This window comes from Ascaphus truei, chromosome 5 (assembly GCF_040206685.1).
Source record: "Ascaphus truei isolate aAscTru1 chromosome 5, aAscTru1.hap1, whole genome shotgun sequence".
In the NCBI taxonomy this organism is placed as follows: Eukaryota; Metazoa; Chordata; class Amphibia; order Anura; family Ascaphidae; genus Ascaphus; species Ascaphus truei.
The window spans coordinates 73,200,835-73,224,234 of record NC_134487.1 but is presented as its reverse complement, the minus strand read 5'-3'; the positions used below and the strand labels follow the sequence as shown (position 1 = coordinate 73,224,234).

The 23,400-nt window shown below is 44.7% G+C and overlaps 1 protein-coding gene across 1 annotated transcript in view; it reads left to right on the top strand.

Moving 5' to 3' along the window:
* The window catches only part of LSMEM1 (leucine rich single-pass membrane protein 1), a 65,073-nt gene that overhangs the window by 25,851 nt on the left and 15,822 nt on the right, over window positions 1-23,400 (top strand). Inside the window, exons 2-3 of the mRNA XM_075598935.1 lie at window positions 13,861-13,992; window positions 20,347-20,487. Of these exons, the coding sequence (XP_075455050.1) occupies window positions 13,866-13,992; window positions 20,347-20,487 (268 nt within the window). The 5' untranslated portion in view covers window positions 13,861-13,865. The remainder of the gene's footprint in view (window positions 1-13,860; window positions 13,993-20,346; window positions 20,488-23,400) is intronic.

Here is a 23,400-nt window from a genome sequence, read left to right as displayed (position 1 = left end):
TCAGAACCATCCCCATGCAGACGCAGGGATCCTGATGAGGTGGAGGCGCTGCACTAGATATAGGTAGGACTAGCACACACTTCCTCAGCTGTCTGTCTGGATTGACAATCCCCAAACACCATCATGCGGGAGACTCAGGAGTCCTGTTGCCTACAGGTGCACCACCAGACACGACTATGTAATAGGGGCTGGTTAGACCACAGGGGCCAATATGAGATTGGGTGGGTCAGGCCAGAGGGAATACCCATTACACATGAATTACAAATAATACAAAAATTACGTAAATAAGGTCTTCACAAAAGACCACACCAAAGTGACAAATACTGACAATGAATGTGAAAACAAATGACAATCCCAGAAGCCTAAAAGGGACCATGTGAGTGGGAGTACCCCCAAAGAGGTTCACTAAGAACACGTCATGTGGGTGGGTAAAACAACCAGAGATGTGAGAATGCTCAAAATGAAAGCCTCAAAACATCCTGGTAGTATAAGCATGCCGAGGGAAGGAACACTAACCGTGAGGGAAAGAGGGCAGCAAGCGCGACCATGTGAAAGGTCCGGACATCGTGACCGCACCGCAGGTGTAATGCTCTACTCTCTCTAAAAGGCAGCATCTCTCCAGCCGGCGTGCACATGCGCAGAACAACCTCCCATGACCTCTACGCGTTTCGCACCAGGTGCTTCTTCAGGAAACTCCATAGAGACTGATGAGGAATATTAATGTGAATCCCCGGTTATCAGTGACCTTCCGAAACCGGAAGCCCTCTTTCCTGAGGCCCTCTGTGGCATGTCGTTTTCCTATCTTTGAGATATGTTGGAGTTCATTAACCGCCTTCTGAGATTCTACCTTAAAGGGGCACTGTCCCTATCTACAACATAATAAATGGTCTGTGCTATTTCTATATGAACAAATCTATCTACTTTCCCCGGGCCTCCTCACCTCTTGTCCTACAGGAACTTGACTTCTAGACCATTCCCCCTCTCTTTATATCCCTTCTGACATCGGTATCCCCATGCTAACACAGGGTTGGGCCCAATACATATTATCCTGCTATTAACTCCTACACAACAGCTTGGTAACCCCATTGAGGGGGTGGGGGTTAACATGATATAAAAGATATATTTCAATGAGGAATTAAGGAATTTACTAGTTGGAGAGTTGAAGAAATTGATTTTTTGTTTAAGTACTAGAATTGACTCTCAAACAAAGAATGGTTAAATCTTGGACCATGCAGGCTGATTAGATTAGAAATCCAAACCCAGCTTGAGGAGTTACAAAATGCATAGGAAGATCCTGGTAATAGAATTTGGTGGAATAATATAATCATTAGAGGAGAAGAAGAGGAAATGGATTTGGCTGATCTCCTAAAATATTTACATCATTTATTTATTCACCTAGCACCTGAGGTTTCCGAACACAAGCAGCTAGTGGACCCTGCACACAGGGCCCTTAGCTAGAGATGCAAAGATCACAGTAGAGCAAAGGACATGATTCTTCATGAAAATAAACACTTACCTGGTGTGTAAAAATACAGATTCTTTGTTCCAATTGTAACGGTGCTTCCCCCACCCTCTGGGAGATTCTGCCATTACTAAGTATGTGGAGCATGATGGTGCATGATACCTGCTAGTAACAGGAGGGCTGAGCTGTCCTGTGATGGTAGTGGGGACACAGGATCAGGTTTCTGGGGTACATTACCCACGTGGTTCTCTAGCAGTGCAGAGCCTCCATCTGCTGTAGGCTCCAGGTACGTGGAGATGATCTCTTACAGTAGAACTATCATCTTTCCCCCTAGTAAGATCACACACTAGGCGGGAGTATAACAACAGGATCGGTTTATTCTCTTACTCTGTGCAGCACAGTACACAGCAGGGTTCTGCCCAATGCAGCAACTGTCAGCTACTCACTGAAAGATGGTCCCTGGACCTTCACTACAGGCCAAGGGCACCTGCAGCAGTCCCAGCTCTTACCTGCCCCTCTAGCAGGGGCAGAGGTATGGTACACACTCACTCTCCGCCAAGGGGAAGAGGACCAGAGAAGGCCCAATTGTCAGGCTCTTGGTTGTGTGACCTGCCCCTCTCAAGTTGGTAGAGGCACTGCTAAATTTACGGCGACACTGTCCTTAAGTACAGCTAGAAGGAGAGCACCAGGTCTGTTTCATGATTGGAGATACTCAGGCTGGATGTCACCGTCTCCCATTGTCACTCAAGTGCAGCTCCAGTGAGTAGGGAAAACCCATATTGACTACTGGCAACCTGATCCATAGGTGGCATGGCTACACAATAATTATTGGTTCGACACAGTTATCTTTGCAATTCCAAATATCAATTATTGTTGTAGAGGCAGTTACAAATAAGTTTCAGGTATCAACAGGCATGTACAGATTAAAACAAAGGTGGTGAAAGTGCGCTACTATAAATCAACCTAAATATTAATCACACAAAACCCAAGTGAGATGGAGATAGAACAAATAGTGAATATAATCAAATTACGTGATCCTAATCGTAGAGAGCTCAAACACCCCCTAAAACTAAAACAGAGAAAAACACAAAAGACAGCGGACAACGCTCATAGTGCATTAAATAAAATATTATTGAGTAAACACAATACACGGTAGGTAGTCAGCGTACATCAAAAAGAAGTTAAACCAGCAAATCAAGGGATATCGTTACCCAAGCACCAACCAGCAGGACCAGGTCTCTCCATCAAGGTGTCATCTGGTGTACCCACAGGTAAGGTAGGTCCAGGGTCGTCACACTAATGTCCAAGGATAGTACCCAAGGATATGTCCGTGGAATGGCTGCTAGTCAGAGTATCCCAAAAAGTACAGATGTGCTACTGGTGGATCAGAAAAAAGCCCATTTGTGAAGGTGGTGTAATAGCTATGGTGCTCTTCGGATAAGCCACCCGTCGTTACACAGTCCAGCCGTCAATGACGTCACCGCGCTGCGAGTCAGTATGTCGTAGGCCGCGCGTCCCGGTTCTTCTAGATCTCTGGTCCCAGCAGTAACAGAGAGTAACGGGATGTCCTTTGATCACAAAGATCTTAGAATAGTGGTGTCTTTCCAACGCGTTTCGAAACCAAAAATGGTTTCTTCATCAGGGAATAATTGACAGTAAAGTTCGTGGCATTGAAATACCCCTCACTCACTCTCGATTGGACGGTGACTCGGGTCCTCCAGCCAATCATAAGAGGAGCGGGGAGGGGTCAGCACCACTGACAACAAGTGTAACTCTCAGCCGTAAAAACGGCATTAAACTTTAATCACATAATACATAATAATTTAAAATGGCACATCACATTTAGGAAAAAGCCCTATAAGGCACACATAGTGCTAGATGCGCTAGAATGGAAAAGAAATAAAGATTAAAACCACGAACACAATTGTAAATGGCAAAACGTTAAAACAAAGCACAAGGGGGATGGGGGATAGATATGTATGAATCTATTCACACATCCCCTCGGTATAGATTAAGAATGGAGAAGAGATTCTTGGGCTATGTATTTGTGTTCTGACGTATCTACTTTAAGGCTATGGCCCCACTGCCTGCACTGCACGAGCATCTGCCAGGCTGACGGCGCTTAGCTGAGTTCACCGGTCTGCAATGAGCTGCAGGGCAAAAGACAGGGGGGGCATGACTGTGATGCGGCCATGATGTCACCCGGCAGGTTCGCCCTCATTGGTTGAACCGCCAGGGTGGCGTGGCCTAGCGCTCCATCACTAGTTCTAGTCACAATTTTATGTCTGCCTGAAAAACGCACTGCGCGGCACTGCGGTCGCCCCTCGCAGCGGGCCCGGGCCCATTGAGAGGCGGGTCTTGTCCCCGTAGTACCCGCCCTAGCGGGTGCTGCAGCAGCCAGCAGGGACCAAGCCGTTACATATGTTTCCATATGTTTCTTCTTATTTTGCACACATGAGAAAATGGTAGATGGCGGTGCAGCTGCCTTGGAGGAAAATATGAACCAGAACTGCCGATGTACTAAGTACAAAAATGTATTAGTGGCACATTAAAAACAGCAAAGTAACACTCTTACGCGTTTTGCGTGATCACCCACGCTTTATCAAAGAGTACAATCACACAGACACATGAATTACATAAATACCCATAATCCCCTCCCTTCGTGACGTATCGGCACTCTCAGCCAATGACAAACATCACGCCCCTTCTCTCACGGAGAACTGAAAACTTTTTAACCTCTGAACAGCCAAACTAACATCCGGGATAGTAAAACTCAGGGATGGGGAATGAGAACAAGAAACAACTTTATACATAAAGGAGACAAATAACAATCTGTATATATAAAGAATGAAATTGATAGATATAGCACTGTCCCCACATAGAAAATGAAGCAAAATAAAACAACAAAAAATAAAAAAACAAATGCTGTCCTACTAAATCCTTACAATATCTTAACGAATAAAAACAACCTAAATGACATAAACAATACGCATAGTTAAAAGACATATTGTATATATGGCTTATCTTGAAAGCCATAAAAAAGCATTTTATAAATTGCTGATTGAAATGGGATAGCAGATATTAGAAAAATTATGCGTTGACGAAATGTATATCTCAGATATACAAAATATATTTCTAAGTATACAAAACTCATCATGTCCTGTTTCTCAAAATAGAATAAAATTCAAAATTAATCTTGATTATCTAGCACTCAATTGTAATCAGATGTCCTGAAGTGGAAGGGAGAAAAGAGGGAAGGGAAGAGGGGGGGGGGGGGGGGAGAGAGGGCGAGGAAAGGGGGGGGGAGAAGTGGGGAGGGGGGAAAGGGGAAGGGAGGGGGGTGGAAGAGAGGGGGAGGGGGGAAAGAGAGAAGAGGGAGGGAAGGGGATGGAAGGAAGGGAGGAATGAATGAAGAGTAAATAAAATAAAATACAATAAAATGACCAATAGTTTTAATGTAAAAAATGTTGACGTTCCCAGTCAGTGTTGATGCCGGCTGGGGCAAGGGTGTCTAAAGAAAACACCCAAAACATCTCTCTTTGATTCAAGATGTTTAACCTATCTCCCCCACGTATGGGAGCCTGAATGTATTCAATTGCCATAAAATTGAAATTGGCCAGACCACCCTGAGGGCATTCAACAAAATGTTTTGAAAGCGGGTATCTTAAATCTTTAATTCTAATAAATCTCACATGTTCCCTCATACTCTGTAAATTTGCATATGATGGGGCAAAAGATGTCCCCATCGCAGTACCCCGTGATTGAAGAAAAAAGTGAGAGTGCCGATACGTCACGAAGGGAGGGTATTATGGGTATTTATGTAATTATATGGTGGCTTTGTTTGACCCATGCAATTGTGGAACATGGGTCTCTGGGCTTATTAAGCTTATATGTTTGGAAGGAATGAAGATATCTTTATATTGTGAATTTATACATGGACGTTTCCTGGTCAGCATCGCTGGGGGCTTGTGCCTCTACCCTTTCACTGTTCTTATTTTGCACAATCTTTCTCAGTTCGGACTGACTAGAGTGTGGAGAAATAAAATGGATACAAACAGTCAACATGGATTCCGAATAACTTTTATGTTTACACTTTGAATGAATGATATCCAAAGCAAGTATCCTCAACACATTTTGGAAACTCCAAACAATTAAATTTGAAGGTTCAAATGTTTTGACGATGATACCGGATGATGCTGCAAAAGAGGCCAAACTTGAAGCCGATCACAGAGGTATTATGATAAACAAAATACAAGATAGCGTTGGGGTTTCCCATTTAAATGTATCGCTTTCAAAAATGGATCTCAACATGTTTTTCAGACTATAGAGGATACGATTACTATCTGGGGCAGGGAGAACAGGATGACTATGCCTGTGGCCCACAGCCTCAAACCACAGAGGTCGCCTACATATATGAAAGTGGAAACAACCCACCCACTCCTTCTTTGTCCAGGGTTCAGACCTAACTTGGTTCTTGTGCAACATTTCAGATTTTTCTGTATGTAATTACAGTGTTTATGCAATGTATGAGATCTGAATTCCAGTTAATTGTCCATTATATAACCAGCACTCAAAGAAAAATATGTGATATTAGCTAATTATTTGGTTCAGTGGTCCAAATCATGGGTTTAGTTGTAAAGATGTTGTTTCAACTAATATATTTTTGGTAATTGTGGATGGGTTATTGGGGAAGTTCCATTGGTTTATTTCTTGAAGTTAAGTGGTGTGGGCTCCCACCGTATGGTTCTGGGGTTGATGACTATCTCCCTGCTCCCGTCCCCTAATAGAATGCACACCCGGATGTTCTTTCACATACTTTGTTCAGGGTTATTATGCCTTGGCTTTCATTACTTCCTAGACTTTGTTTTTTTTTTAAATTCTATTTGTTCAAATATTAATCTAATTTATTCCACCTTTCCAAAATAGTTCTTTAGCAGTGTGTGCCTGAGGCAAAACAAGTATAGCACATTATATCAGTTATTGCGAGGCAGGAGAGAACACTTACAGTGGTTTGCAGAAGTATTCACCCCCTACCAATAATGTGGTATAACGTTTTTTTTTTCTTCAAATTAACTGTTTTTATTCAAAGCTACAAAACTGTAGTAGTTAAACGGAGCACTGTTATACGAGAAGGAGGTTAAGGGGCCCATGCAGTAAAGGTTCATAAAAAAAATCGCCGGGCCATTTTAATCACCGTTTTTTTGAGCGCTACCATCACGGTATTCAGAAAGCCTTGGTTACCTGTGATAGCAAAATTTACAAAACGGGCGAGTTGCCGGCGGCGTAGTGATCGCCTCTCTGAAAATGCCTTACCCGGCGATTCCTTTCTGCTGCAGAGAGTGCTGCTCAGAGAGAGCTGCCTCTCCCAGCGTAAAACTCACCCCAAACGTTTTATTTTAAATATACATTTTATTACTAGTGTAGATGAGCAGGGGGTCTCTGGAGCAGAACCGTGTTGACTTGAAGTCCGAGGACCACCTGCTTCCAGAGATACAGGACCCGTTATGGAGTGCCGGTATCTCCTATGCATGGAAATGTCCTGCGTCACGTGATCGGGACATTTACATGCATAGGAGATACCGGCACCCCATAACGGGGCCTGTATCTCGAGAAGCAGGCGGACCCCGGACCTCAAATCAACAAGGTTCTGCTCCGGAGACCCCCTGCTCATCTACACTAGTAATACAATGTATATTAAAATATGTATTAGGCACCAATACACAACCCACCACCTGTGCCCCCACATAAAACCATTATTTATTTAATTAGACAGGATTAATACCACATTCCGGCGGGGGTCCCCGGGTTGTCCCAACGGGTGTCTGCAGGCCCCATAGTGCCCACCAGGGGGTTCCCACAGGTGTCTGGGGCCCTCGGGTGGTCCCTGCTAGGCTCCGTGGGCCTCCAGGTGGTCCCCATGGGTGTCCGTGGTCCCAACAGGTTTCTGTTGGTCCCCGGGTTGTCCCCACGGGTGTCTGGGGGCCCTCGGGTGGTTCCCACGGGTCCCCGTGGCCCCCACAGCTTTGGGGCCTCCAGTTCCTCCACGCAGGTGTCCATGGGTCCTCAGGTGGTCCCCGTGGGTGTCCGTGGTCCCCGTGGGTGTCCGCTGGCCTGCGGTACCATTCCTGTATTAAAATAAATAAATAAACATGGCCTACATTTCAATAAATATACCTCCCTCCCCCACACATACAGTACAGTAACGTGCAAAATAATTATTATCCGCATATGGATAATAGATTATTTAACAAAACACAAAACCCCAGCAAGCTCTTTTTGGGAACCCCTGAGCCTTTTTGTCATGTTGGATGTAGCATTGGGCTTCTCTGTCGTCTATTGCATAATAGATTATTTGCCCATTATTAAACACAATATTAGCCAGGCAGCATAAAAAAAGTAAATAAAAAACGTTCTACATACCCCTGCCAATGTGAAGGGCGTCCTCGTCAGCAAACTGCAGGGCCATGTCTTCCGTTGCTAGAAAGCATACATAAAAAATACAATCTAATGTCTCCTAACCGCTTAATCACCTTAGCAGTTAATAACCACTATAGTAATTTCATTAAGGGATTAACCCACCCTGCCCCTCTACCCACCCGGGAGGCCTAACCAACCACCCCAGACCCAACCCCAGACCCACCATACCCCCTTGTACCCATTGAATGGCATAGTGGTACATCATACCCATAATATGGGCCTGATAAGCCACTATAAAACTCAATGGGCACCCTAATCAAAAAACATGAAGGCCAAAAATAAACAATAATCAAACATATACACAAGCAGCTAATCAACTCCATTCAATAAATCAAAACAGTAGCCAACAAATTAAATAAATACAAACAATAGACAACCAATTAAATAAAAACGCTAACCAACAAAACAATTAATTAATTTTAACCTGTAGCCAACAAAGCAATTAATTAATAAAAACAGTATCCAACAAATCAATTCAAACCAAGAGCCGACCAAACAAATATTTAAAACCGCTAATCAATCTAAACCATTAATAAAAACAAGCCAACCATATTACACAGAATTTAATCCAAGCAATCATGCACACTTGGGGATGACCCGGGGACCCACAGACACCCGCGGGGGCCCACGAACAGCATGGCACTGGTGATTAACCCCTTCATTGCCTTAGCGGTTAGCCACTAAGGTAATGAAGTTGCCTGTAAATGCATTTTTATTGGATGGGATTGATGCCGGGGGTCTCCGGTGCTGATATTAATGGGTTTCGGCTCCGGAGACCCCAGCATCAATCCGATGCAGGAAAAATGCATTTTTTCCCCTAAGTGCTCTCTCGCTGCTTATCGGCAGCTTCTCACCACCCTCCCGCCAACTTTTTCTGGTGTTTGGATTTGGAGAGAAAATCGCCATTCTAGAGCCACGATAGGCGTCGATAACCAAATCGGGGCTACTAGAATTTCACGAGTTTATGAACCTGCCGAAAAGCGGCGATAAGTGGCTTATTACCGCTAACTCAGCGATTGTTTTTTTTTAACAATTTTTTGGGGCCGATTCAGTCATTTATCGCCCACTTATCGCCGCTTACTGAATAGCGGTAGGCATTTTGGGCAATAAGTGCTCGATAAGTGACATATGAACTGCATAGGACCCAAAATGTTAGCAAAGGAAAAACAGTAACATTTCCTGGTTGCATAAGTATTCAACCCCTTGTCAGTACTTGGTAGAAGCACCATTTGCAGCAATTACTGCTATGAGTCTTTTTGGATAGGTCTCTTTTTGGCTTTGTGCTTCAGGTCAGTGTCCTGCCGAAATGTGAATTTCCTCCCCAGTTTCAGTCTTGGCTGATTCAAAGAGGTTTTCCTCAAGGATTTGCCTGCAATTTGCACCATACATTCTTCCCTCCATCCTGACAAGTTTCCCAGTCCATGCTAAAGAGAAGCATCCCCATAACATGATGTTGTCACCACCATGCTTGACAGTTGGGATGGTGTTGACTGGGTGATGTGCAGTGTTCAGCTTGCACCTGAAGTAACGCTTGGAAATTAGAACAAAAAGTAAAAATGTGTTTGTGACACACACAATGAAACTTCACAGAGACACACCGTCACTCTCTCACATAGACAAACGCTGACCCACTCACATTGACAATCATACTCACAGACAAACACTGACACACTCCCACACAGACACACTTGACACTCTCACTTTGGCACGCTCTCACAGACACACCGACACTCTCACACTCTCACACTGGCACTCTCACACAGATACATTGACACACGTTCATAAAGTTACATACTGATATACACTGACATCTCTCATCACCTCTGAATAGCTCTTCCCCTTTTACAAGCCCAGCCCCAACTCTCTGATAACCCTTTCTCTTACTACAATTTCATTTATTTCAATTAAGATGATCTTTTCTTCAACATGATCTTTTTGTCCTCAGAGCAGCACATGTCTATTTTGATGTATTCCAAGGGATTGATCTTGACTTTTCTTGATTTTAAATCTCTCAATACTTGACCCCACCAGGTTCTGGGAACATGTCATTTCATTTTTCCAGTGATTTAAAGTGTAGCACCTGTTCCCCCCCTGCCACGGGAGATCTGGCCCCTACATGGGTATTTCCCTGGTACTGTAGCTCACCTGCGGGTTACAGGAGGTCTGAGTTGCTCCGCGGATGTTATGTGGGAGCAGAAACGGGACAGGCTTTTCCTTCTCAGGGTGCAGTGCCTCCATCCCATGCGGATCCTGCTGGAAGCAGGATGGTCCCCACAGGCAACTCTCTTTCACAATGACCACACATTATAGCTGGTACAACGGCATCTTTATTTGGCAGACAACATGGCATCATCTCCATTCCCTGGAGCAGACCCCAGGGGCTAGAGGCCCAAGAGTCCCATCTCAGCTCCTTTACCCTCTTGCAGGGAAAGGATATCACACCATACCACACAACTCAGCTCAGTCCTATTCAATTTGGTGGAGTGTCAGCTTGTAACCCTGTCCCATATAGGGGTGCCATGTGTCTGGTTTTGAATCGGACAGATCGGTATTTTGACGATTTGTCGGGTAAAAAATGAGAGGTTATGACGGACATGTATGTGTCCGGTATTTTTCCTCTCTGCGTGTGCGGGCAGCGGGAGTGTGAAGGGTGGCCGAATGCAGCGTCCCCACTTACCTCCGATTCAGAAGCAGGCTGCAGCATCTGGTAACCCAGGAAATGGGCGTCATCCCACCTCCCAGCCAAGAAGAAGACTAACCAATGGAAGGGCCCAACATCATGCACATCTCCCCCATTTGCATGCTGGGAAATGTAGTTTCCTCCCAGCTTTGCATGTGGGAGAGGAAAGAAGAGTTCCACTCTGTCCCTGCCACCACAGGTAAGATACCAGGAGAGGGAGAGGATGAAAAAGGAGGGTGAGGATGTGGTGAAGAAAGAGGATGAGGAGGTGGTGAGGAAGGAGAAGGAGGTGGTGAAGGTGAGGGGGGGGTGAAGGTGAGGGGGTTGAAGGTAAGGAGGGGGTGAAGGTGGGGATGGAGGAGGAGGGGGTTGAATGTGAGGAAGGAGGAGGAGGGGGGTGAAGATGAGGAAGGAGGAAGGGGTGGTGATGTGAGAGGATGAGGGGGGAGAGGATGAGGGGGGTTGCAACAATCTTAGAAGTAGTGGGAGAGAAGCATTAAGATCAGTATAGCTCGCCATGTATGACTGCAGGTATGTTATTTATAAATTATCTGATCCATTATGTCCTTTTTTTCTAAATTTCACTCCACGTATATACAATTTGCACTATTTCATAATCTTTTTAATAAAAAATGCTCGGAGGGTGCTCAATCCCCAAACCCCTCCCCAATTATTTTTTTATGAAGTAGAATATGAAATGGTGCAAATTGGTGCAAACGTGGAGTGAAATTTATAAAAAAATTACATAATGGTCTGAGAATTTATAAATAACATACCTCCCCACTGGCTTTTCGAGTGCCGCATTTTTCATTGTTGTGTCCAGTATTTTTTGAGAAGCCATCTGGCAACCCTAGTCCCATAACAGGGCAGGTTCAGGTACTGACAGGCATCACACAATATACATGTGACCCAGTCAGTACACTCCCCAGGTATGACACTCCAACTGCCAGTTTAGGCCTGCCCCTGGATACGGCAACATTGTACCCATCCAGACTGCAACTGCAGGCTAGGCCCTGCGCAGGAGTTTAACCCCAACACTGCCTGTTCCTACCAGGACTTATAGTGTTGAGGCCTGTAGAAGCCAGAGGCACTTGGCGGCACAAGTAATGGGATAAAATGGCACTTTCCTTGTTAGCAAGTCAATTGAATTGGTGTATTGATATATTGATGTGTTCCAAATACTGACAAATTCAAGAAACAATGTTGTCACTGGTTGGCATGAAGGTAGATGGCCATATTGTATATTTAAATATATTTTAAATATTGGTCTCCAAATTGCATATAATAGGCAAATTGACCTCTATTAAATCTACACTTCTTATTTTTGGTCAGGATTTCTGCTCTAAATAACTTGATATGTTATTTCAATCATAATAAAAATGGCACCACTAGAAAGAGCTTCATCCCATTTGATCTTGACACTATGTTTATATACATATATATTTTTGATTTAAGGCATCAAAATATATTAAAATACATTAAAGTGGCACTTTAAAAAAAAATAATAATATATTTTTGTTTCAATTTATGCAGCCTTTGATTACTTTTATTGAAAACGAATTACCTAAACATCCGATCGAGTCATTCTCCCTTGATCGATCAGCAAAGATCCTGCTTCACAGGGTTCACTAAATGGCTGCCTTTCAGTTTCAATCAATCCTTCAGTACGTGTATCTCAGTAGCTACAATGTATTCTTCTATTACTAAGCAAAAGGTGACACTGGGTGCTCATTTGCATGTCATTTCCCAGAATGCCTGGCTGCAGTGGAAGCATTGTATGCTTACAGATAATGCTGGAAAGCAGGGTTGCAGACTTGTCTGCGACGTGAATGTGCTCACAAATGATTTTAAATTTGCTGTATGCTATATGGTGGAGGGGTTTTGTCACTTTTTTGACCCACCATAACTTATTTAATATATATTACTAAGGTACTGTAACATTATCTATTATGTCATTTCCCAGAATGCCTGGCTGCAGTGGAAGCATTGTATGCTTACAGATAATGCTGGAAAGCAGGGTTGCAGACTTGTCTGCGACGTGAATGTGCTCACAAATGATTTTAAATTTGCTGTATGCTATATGGTGGAGGGGTTTTGTCACTTTTTTGACCCACCATAACTTATTTAATATATATTACTAAGGTACTGTAACATTATCTATTATGTCATTTCCCAGAATGCCTGGCTGCAGTGGAAGCATTGTATGCTTACAGATAATGCTGGAAAGCAGGGTTGCAGACTTGTCTGCGACGTGAATGTGCTCACAAATGATTTTAAATTTGCTGTATGCTATATGGTGGAGGGGTTTTGTCACTTTTTTGACCCACCATAACTTATTTAATATATATTACTAAGGTACTGTAACATTATCTATTATGTCATTTCCCAGAATGCCTGGCTGCAGTGGAAGCATTGTATGCTTACAGATAATGCTGGAAAGCAGGGTTGCAGACTTGTCTGCGACGTGAATGTGCTCACAAATGATTTTAAATTTGCTGTATGCTATATGGTGGAGGGGTTTTGTCACTTTTTTGACCCACCATAACTTATTTAATATATATTACTAAGGTACTGTAACATTATCTATTATGTCATTTCCCAGAATGCCTGGCTGCAGTGGAAGCATTGTATGCTTACAGATAATGCTGGAAAGCAGCGTTGCAGACTTGTCTGCGACGTGAATGTGCTCACAAATGATTTTAAATTTGCTGTATGCTATATGGTGGAGGGGTTTTGTCACTTTTTTGACCCACCATAACTTATTTAATATATATTACTAAGGTACTGTAACATTATCTATTATTACCTAGTTCTGATAATTTTTTGCGAATATTCCCAGCAGTTTGAGCTGCAAACTGTAAGTGTTGCAAAGATCTTGCACTGCTGGGGAGGTGAGCTAAAACCTGCTATAGAAATCAAAGGATGCTCATTATATTAAAACTCATTAAAAATGACATCAAGTTGAATTAAAAAATATTTTTTTAGTAAGTATTATCTAATACTGCAGAACTGATTTATTTAAACACACGTAGGATATTGCACGGATATACGGTATGTGTGTAAGCAAATACCAAAATAAAACAATCTCTAATTAGCACTGTGCAAGTGATAGAGAGCTAATGTTAAATAGTTCTAATGATCGGTTTATAAATATCTTAAAAAGTGAAAAAAATAGTCACACCGTACAAAGCAGATAGTAATGCTGTACAACATAAATGACGATGTCCGCTTTTATTTATAGGTACAATGAATATTTCTTCTTTGAACATTGACTTCGAGGAGTTTAGTGAAGAAAGAAAACTTTATGCAGCGGATTCCTTAAACAACTTAAACAAGCTAAAGCTCTGTACCAAAGACAGCCAAGATGTGTTACGTAAGTTCACTTCATCGTAGGATGGGAAAAAAAGTAGGTTGTAGAAAGGAAGATACGAAGGACACAGACAGACCAGTCCTCAAATGAGATACAAAATACAAAACTGGGCTGGTTTAGTCTGTGGTTTCTGTTGTGATTTTTCTTTTTTTGAAAAAGTAAATAAATGTAAGAAGTTTCATATACAGTATGTGATGTAGCAGCAGCGAGAATAAAGTTTGATGGATAACTAGAAGCACTCATGGGTAAGTTTAAAAAAATAGACCTGAAGATCTTACAAGACTTTGGGGTTTATATTCTAGGACAATTTTTTTAGCAAAATTGCAGCAAATGTCTCCAGTTTTTGCACCATTTGCGCCAGTTTGCGAGGGATTGTCAATTGAGGAGTTAGGGAGGAGTTATGAAGTGTAGCAATTTGTGCGCCACTTTTTCTTTTTTCAATCTGTGACAAATTCTGCCAGATCTGAGGTGGTATTAACCTTCTTGTTTAGTAATCTGTTCCAGATGTAAGAATCTGGATTGCCAACCTGGCCCATTATAAAATTTGGAGCAAAAAATGGTGCAAAACTGTACGTCAAACAAGTTTTCTTCTGCATTGATACATAGGCCTCATTTTGTCTTTGTATAGTTCTTGTTTGCCAAGGGAAACATTTTCATATTGTGCCACATTAGCATCGTATGGCACCGCCTCTCCTTGGCCACACCACAAGAGGTCCACCGATCTCCACTAAAACAGCCAAACTGCAAAGGTTCCCACAACTAACAAAACACCATCCCGCCATGAACAAAGTCATTTAACTGCCTTAAACTGATCTTGAGGCAGCCAACAAACCTACCGCCCTCTCCAAACTGCCCTGCAAACTCAGATTGGAGATATCACGTCTAATATCCCAGAGATGCACCCCATCTTGCCATAACAAAGCTGCTGAAGTGCCCTCCAGATCCGTGTGCCGAATCGATTATCCGCCCAGCCACAAAGGTCACCCGTGCCTTATTTACTTTCCTACTTGAAATCTCGACGACCCTGCTATTCCTAGCTCCCTTCTTTACAGTAGGGAGCGAAGAATCATTGAATTTAAAAAAGAGAAGGGAAACACAAAGTGCAATATTGCAAATGAAATCAGGTGATTCACGAGACTGAAAATCTTTTGATGCCAAAACTCACACGATCGCAGATAAAACAGGCAATGGAGTATAATCACAGATTCTTGTGCTTATCCCTATCCAAGATAAGGCCAATAGGTGAAAACACTTTGAATGTACTTCAATAATAGCAATAGGTGGACCGCTGATTCTATGTCCTCTTTTGCCAGCTGTGCAGATGGTCTAATTATTTCCTGAGCCTTATCGAAAGATGCATACTGCACAGTACATATATCCTTACTTATCCCATCATTCACTGACAACCCATTCGGGAAGGAGAGATGATGGATAAGACAAAACGCTCTCCTTCTTAGGAACTACCCCCAGAAGAGGCACCCTTAGCTTGGCCAAAGGCAGAACCCTGAAGGAGCCGACCATCCTACCCAGTTCTACTTACTTTGAAAGTTTGGCCCTTGCTATCCCCACATGCTGTTCCAAGGATTTAAGACTCTTCCTGCAAGGGACACTTCCACCTTTTGGAAAGAAATCCAAAATGCTTCCAAAATACCTGGTCTATGCCAATTGGACTGGTCTCTGCAACTACCTGGTCTATGCAACTTATTGGGATAGCATCCTTACCCTTCACCAGAACCTCTCTCGCAGCTCCACGCCACACACCTGCTTTTCCTCTCTTAAAGCACTTGCTAGCAACATGGCTTCCGTTGCAGGCATTGCACTCATGCCTGAATCGGCAGCCAATGCTCCACTGACATTGGCCCCTGTTAAACTGCGAACAGTTCCTGAAACTGGCCAACAGCCCTGACTGGCCAACAGCCCCCCCAGTGGAAACCACCACTGATCCACTGCTTACCTCCAACCATTCTCCACCGCTGTCTCACCAGGCCTAACCACTCCACCCTCAACGCCACAAACCCACAACTGTAATACATTACTCTCATGTTCCTCAGCACACGTGCCAAACTACAGATCTCCACCCAAGAACTTGGAGTTACCTATGGCCCCCTGTGCTGCAAACCCACTGGCCCCTCCTGCCACAAGTTTAGTCAAAATTTCTCTCAACATCCCCATCATTGCCTCACACCCAAGCCACATTTTTGTATCCCATGCACTCCAGTTTACGCCCCCATACCTGAACCCTCACTCACCATGACCTCCAGCACCAGACCAATCCGGGCGACAATCCTCAGCACCTCTCGCTGTCTTTTCTGTAACAGAGCCGCTAGGGCCTGCCATGCCAGCCTGCATATGCACAGGGGAAATCCCAACTCCGCTCCCCCTCATACACATAACCTCCTCCTAAATTGTCCAATCCACTTGAGATTCGAATAACCCTGACCTAGCCTGCCCTGGTCCACAAAGGCACCTTCAGTCCCAGCGACCTCCTCGGCCACCCCATGCTAATCTCCCAAAGATCTACTCTTCTTCTGCATTGGGATATAGACCCACTCCCCTCCTGGGTCCTCTGCTCACCTAATGGACTCTGCAGGGGGACACAATCTCCTACATCTCAGCCCTCCCAAGGGTCGCATGCTGCTCCTTATCCTTTTGCTGCTGCCTGCACTGTCACTGTCTCCTCCCCTGGTGGGCCCGCCTCCACCAGCAGCCACCTCAACACTTCTGGACCATCCCCTTTCTGCTATGGGCCCACTCTGCTTGACGACCATTTTTCCTCTGGCTCTGCTCACTGTATCGTGGGTTCGTCTCACTAATTTGGATGCTCCTCCTCTGGCCTCACCTACTCCAGCAGATGGCCAGCCCCTACCTTGACTTCGCCTGCTTCCTCAGATCTTCTATCCAGTGGGACAACACCAGGCCTCCTTGCAGTTGCAGATCTCCTCACAGCCATTTCCTCCCACATGGCTTTCTGAAATAAGGTAAGAGTAACAATACAGTACAGTACATGAACTTGCCACCCCCCATTTAAGAAGCTTAACACCTCACATCCTTCCTAACATCCCACCCCCATTAACTCTTAACAACCCTTCAGAAGTGACCCCTGTCTAGTCATGCCGCCCCTCCACTTAGTCACTTTGGGGTTTTCTTTCTGCTGTATACAGATAAGTATAATTTCACATTTTCAACTTTCACAGAACTTCCACTTTGATAATATTATCAATTTTGGTTTAACCCATTTGACACACTTTGTTCCCCATACCTTGTTCCTACCTCAAAAGGAAGAATCCTATTGCAGCGAATGGCTGGTGTGCTGTTGGTTTTTACATTTGGTTACAGGGCCAACGTAACCAGACACAAACAGAAAGTAAATTCACACCCTGGTGAAGACTGGTGTGTTGGCGCTTATTTAAATAATATTGCCTCTAAGTAGACTGGACGTGTGTAGAGCTTCTTTGTGTTATTACACAAAGGTGTAGGCTTATTTTTGGAGAGAAGAGGTTTGTTTTAAATCTGACAGGAGTTACCACTTTAAACGTACACTGTCACCTTCTAAAAACCTTTTTATTTGTTGCATATTTTAATAAGAAAAGATCACTTTGATTTGTGGAAAAATAAGGGGGGACATCTAAAAATGAAAGTGACGTTAAAGATGGTTTAATCTATAAATAAATAGGCATGGCTGCCATACTACACGTTTGCACACAAAGGACACACAATATTATGCACGGCTTCGCTGTTACAGGGTTTAGCAATGCATTACCTTGGAGTGTGCTGCTTATCCGTCTAGCAGCAAAGACGATGAAGGCCTGAGAAAGGGATGGGCTGTCCTACAATGTTGCTGCTCTTTTTTGCAATGTCTGACATACTTATGTAGCCCTTTTTCTGAACCCTCCCAAAGGAACTACTGGTCACTGTACAACACCTGCGGCTCCAGGAGATCTGAGCCTCCGCTAGCTGGGAGCCTGGGGTAACACTCATACACTTACTTAGCTCAGCGCCTCCACTTACCCAGGATCCCCGTGATGTGAGATTCCCCTGGGCAAGAAATACAACAACACACATATATATATGCAACCAGTTTTACTATATGATAATGCACGGAACGTTATCACTCTATATTATAGCAATATAACCTTAACGTGTAACCTTAGTGGCTCGCCCACTCATCCGGAGCAACGTCTCTGTCCCCTCACCGCGTGCCCCACACACCGTGTCCATATATATTAAAGTGATGGTATAGGCTCAGTTCTTTAACCACTCGCTCAGTGTTCCTAAAGAGTTTAGCCTAAGGCGGGATCAGCGCCTGTTGACCGGTGTTGGTGCACTTGATGTTATAGTACCTTCCGGTCACGGCGGTGACCGGTACCTCTTCGCAAAGGGTCAGATGAATCAGCGGTCTGTCTCCTGGGTCTCAATGTCCAGCCGTCTGGTCCCAAACGACTCACCAGCAGACCTGCTCCGCACGCTTGTCCCTTTGTCCCTAGCTGGTACTCAGTAAGGGTGATGCTCGCTACTACTACAGGCCGTCCCTGCAGCACAGCAACCTTTGGTGTCTTCAGGGAACACTCATAGGGGCCTACGGGGTAGCCTGTCCTATGCAGGTGGGTCACTGACCCCCTGCACCCACACTTCCTCTCTCTTCACCTCCCGGATCCCCTCTGACTACTCAACCTAAACCTGTAGCAAACACACTGCACTCACACAGTACCTGCAGCAACCGCACTGCACTCCACCGGTACCTGCAGCAACCACACTGCACACACACTGAACCTGCAGCAACCCACTGCACTCACTCGGTACCTGCAGCAACTGCACTGCACTCAACCGGTACCTGCAGCTACACTGCACTGCACACACACACTGTGCCTACTTGTCAGCGCTCACAGCACTACCAGCCGTGACCCTGACAAGACTGCACACTCACACCTAAGGGCAGGGTCCTTAACCTAGGGGCCATCCCTCAGTACCTACCCACTACCCTGGTGGGGATTGGGGCCTGCCTGGGATCTGGGGAACTACCTTACCTGGTGTAGGAGCCACTTGCTCCCTACACCCTTCCTTCCCCTTCCTGCTCCCAGCTCCAACTCCCAAAACGTGGTCCCCGCAACATTGTAGCCTTCCTCCACAGGAGAAGCTGCAAAACCCTATTTGCTGGCTGGCTGCACGTGATGTAGGTGAAAGGGCAAATCCCAGAGGCTGCTGGGAATTGTTGTCCACTCAGGACCTCTTTAGCATTGGGACCGCGTGCGCTACCCTTACTGCGCCTGCGCGATCCTGTAATGGCTACCGCGGTGGTTCTACGCATGTGCGACCTCACGCCAACCTTAACATTGTCGCCGGCACTCCTGGCACTGTACAGCGCGTACGCGACTACACTGCGCAACCGCGAGCAGACACAATTGCGGCCCCCGCTAGCCGGGAGCGCCGCCGAGGCTCTGAGGACTCGGAGCGCTCCCTGCTCTGGCCCCCACCCTCGCGTTGTGCCGGCGGGTCCGTCGCTGCCTCCGGCGGCACCCGCGACCGCTCGGCACTTGGTGAGGGGGGTCTCTGGGACCAAAGTAAGACCGGGGCTACACTTCAAAAATTTTGTTGCATTGATTTAGCAAGTTAATAACACTGATGAGTGGGATACTAGATTATCACTATTGTTTGGTTAAGGAAAAAATAGACTGATGTATTAGTTAAAGTTTTTTTTAAAACTGAAATAAATAAATCGAATTGAGTTTAGCTTGCGTGTACCCAAATCCAGTTTACAGAGATAGTCAGATGCCAATTTCTTGTATCCCTGGTGGCCGGTTACTTTTGTGAATGGAAAAGGTAGGCTATTTTCAATTTTGGGACACATAACACCAAAGTAAGGCCTTGTTTTTTTTTTTTTAATGAAAACAAGCCTAGGATTTCTCCATGATCATAATATGTAAAAAATTAAAAAAAAATCCCATATAGATGGGGTTCCTCTTACAGCATGTGGAAATCTCTCCACAGAGCATCATCAGGCAGACGGAGCGTCTCCCCCTCCAGCCGAGCAATCTGATGGACTTCAGATCATTCGCGACTAGGGGGAGTGGCGGGGGCATGGTGGGGACATGGCCATGACATCACTCGGCTGGTTCGCCCTCAGTGGCTGAACCGCCGCTGTGACGTGGCCATTGCTCGGCTGCCGCGCCAAAAAACAAAATTCTTGTCTTTTGGCAAAGGCGGTCGCGCATCACGCATCGCTGTAAAGAAGGAAGTAAACACAGAGTAAGGGGCCTCTTCCTTAAAGAATTTACCATCTAAATCTGGCCGCCTAATACTTTCATGTATTCAGCTTTTTTCCTTATTTTTTTTAACCTTATTTTCTTTTTTCTCTTGTAGAAGCACAGGGAGAAAAGAACATGCATGTGCCTGACCTTGTGCCATGGGCTAGCATAAAATACGAGCTCTTCTTCCTTATCCTGCTGATCATCACAGTGCTGGCCACTCTCATACTATCATCATGTGTTATATTTTTGCTAGGTAAGTTTAATAGGTCTTAGAAGCCAAAAAGAAAAATGGCTGTAATGGAAGTTAAGCAAACCTTCTTAAATGTAATATAGGATCCTAATTTCATGGGAGAGTCTAGATTTTCACTACATCGTGCTGGGTCGTCACAGAGAAAATCAAGGTATAAAAATGTATAAAACCATACTAATATAAACAAATAGTGTTCAGTATATTTCAACATACAATTCTAGCTAGCAGCATGTACTGGAGATATAATGAAAGCACTCATCTTTAGAACACCTTCTCTAAAATGTATTCCTGTTTCTGTTCTAGGGTGTGATAAATAACCTTTCAATAGATCAACAAAAACGGTCACAAGTCCTTCCTAGCTCCTTTGTAGTGTCTCTACGAAGAAGAGACCTGTAAAGGTTTTGAGAGCTCGGTGTCCTCATTACTACATCTAGGAAGTTCTCTCTCGCTAAACATATAATGACCTATGACAAAAGTGCCCTTTGTCAGGACTAATGATGTTTCTAAAATCGTGCACTGCATTCAGTTAGTTTCATAATTTAAAGCAGCAATCTCCTCTGAAAAAAAATATATTTGGAGCTAAATTCAGATTATTGTATGATGGAACCAAGTGTCTTTATCTTATGCGGCTAAAAGACAAAGGGGCCTATGCAGAGAGCAGCGCTATTTCAAAACTCGCCATTTTTTGGAGAAAATCGCGCAGAAAACAGCAGAAAATGGCGAGTTACGAAAAACGCGCCAATTTTTTTTTTCTATTTCTAAAACTCGCCTCGCGGCTGGCGAGAACCTCCATCTCGCCAGTTTTAAAAATATCCTTATGCAGAGAGGCGCGAACGGCATCTAGCGGCTGTTCGCGCCAATAAAATGGCGCGATTGTCTCCTTTTTGCCTCGCCAGAAAAAGTTGGCAAGAAGCTGCCGCTCGCGGCCATAGCAAAGGGAAAAAAAAGGCGCAAATTTTTCTTAACACATTTCTGCAGCGCGCATCTCGCCAATTTAAACTCGCCACACGCATTCATGTTAAACATAGCAGAATTCGCACATTTCTGCTTATGGAGAATAAAACTCTCCAAAAAAGCTACTTTTTATTAAACTCGCCAATTTTAAAATTCGCTGCTCTCTGCATAGGCCCCAAAGTCTAATTAATGTTATTCTTGCCTGCAAACATTACACCTATAGGTCCTTGAGAATGGGACCTGCAGCTTCAGAAGGTAACAATCCAAAATTATATTTCTCAGTAAGCAGTGTGGATTTCTACATTAAAATGTTTCTAATTTGTTTAATTTGGCCCCACAAATCTTAACTGCAGTAATTTCATGAAATATTCATACCATGTTTTGTAGTAGCCTCACTCATTCCTTGCTAAGGAAAATGTTATACGTATACCAAAGTTTTAATTATTACAGTTGAATTATAAAGCAGCTCTGAAAGTTATAATGGCAAACACTTTTGAATCCACACAATATGACTATTTTACATCAATATATCCCAAATAACAAAACAATATATCGGAGGATTTTAGATTTGAGTGTGATATCAAATATAGATCAATATTTTTGTTGATGGACAGGACTCAAACAATGATTATAGAGGTGGTGGGTACAGCCCAGGAGGTAACTGGAAACTTTGAAAGTGTACTAAAGATGTGTACCAAAAAAGAAATCCTGAGACTTCCTGTGACGTCGAGAGGAATGGCTGCCTAGGAGACTTGCTCCAGAGCCCCTCCAGCGAATAACTTATATAAAGCACCCACACAAATACACCCCCTCCCCCAAAGTGACAAACCTCGCAGCCCTGAACCCCAAAGAGTAGCTGGGCATAAGAGTGGCCTCTACCTGTGTCTCAGAGAGGGGTTGCCGGCGCTCTGGGAGGCCCCCTGTGGGTCCCGACCCCCGGTGGAAGTCTCCCCCTGCCTCACGCACAAAATCGGAGGAGCCGCCAGGAGGAGCTGGACGCGAGGTAGGAGAGGCGGTGGGGCTAAGCTCCGGGTGCTGAATGGAGTCCGGTCTGACCGCGGGGTTCGGGGACGGACCCCCCCCCACGCTGTGTCTGAAGCGCGCCTGCAGCAGCCTCCCACGGCCCCGTGGTGAAGCCTGAATGGCATCTATCCGCTGCGGTCCCCGCTTGCCCCCCACCGAAACAGAACTAATTAAATAAATAAAGCTACATACACCAACAGGCGACCCTGGCAGGGAGAGCACTGGGAGAGTAACCTCTGGCTGAAGGAACTGCGGGTCCCGCCACGAGGCTTAAGTTTTGGAAGCGGCCATCTTAAGAGGAGCACTTCACTGAGGCACCATCTTCCCATAAAGGGGTATGAGGCTGGCTGTCCCAATCACCAATAATTTAGCCCTGCTGCCTGAGCCTCAGGGTGCCACAACCCTCCATCCTTCCAATAACATTGTTCTGAGCTAAATAAATAAATAAATAACTCTGTTCAGCTATACCAGAAACACCCCTGAAGGTCTGCAACATTCTCACACCTTCCCCCCCTCCTCAAATAAAAGGGAATAAAAACAATTAAAGAGGGGACTGTCGGACGTCACCGTGCATGGCTGACTAGGGAAGGAGCTCCCAACATCCCCCTATGAATTCGACCAGAAAGAGCAAATCCAACCAGAAAAAACCCTCCAGAAAAGCTTCCTATCCCCCTTCTGAACACAGAGGAATGGAAAGCAAATCTAAGAAAGCTGCGAACCCGGTCACAAGGTTCTTCCCGCCCGGGCAGAGACAGCCGGAGCCGACCTCCGATAGCCAAGATGGCGGCGAAGAGCCGGAGCACGCCGGAGGAAGCGCAGCGCAGGGGCACCCCGACCTCGAGCGGCAAGGTCTCAATAAAGATTATTTTGAGTCCCTCTTCACTAAAATGAGGAAGGGGTTCCAGGAGAATCTTACAACGGCCCTGGAGGGCATAAGAT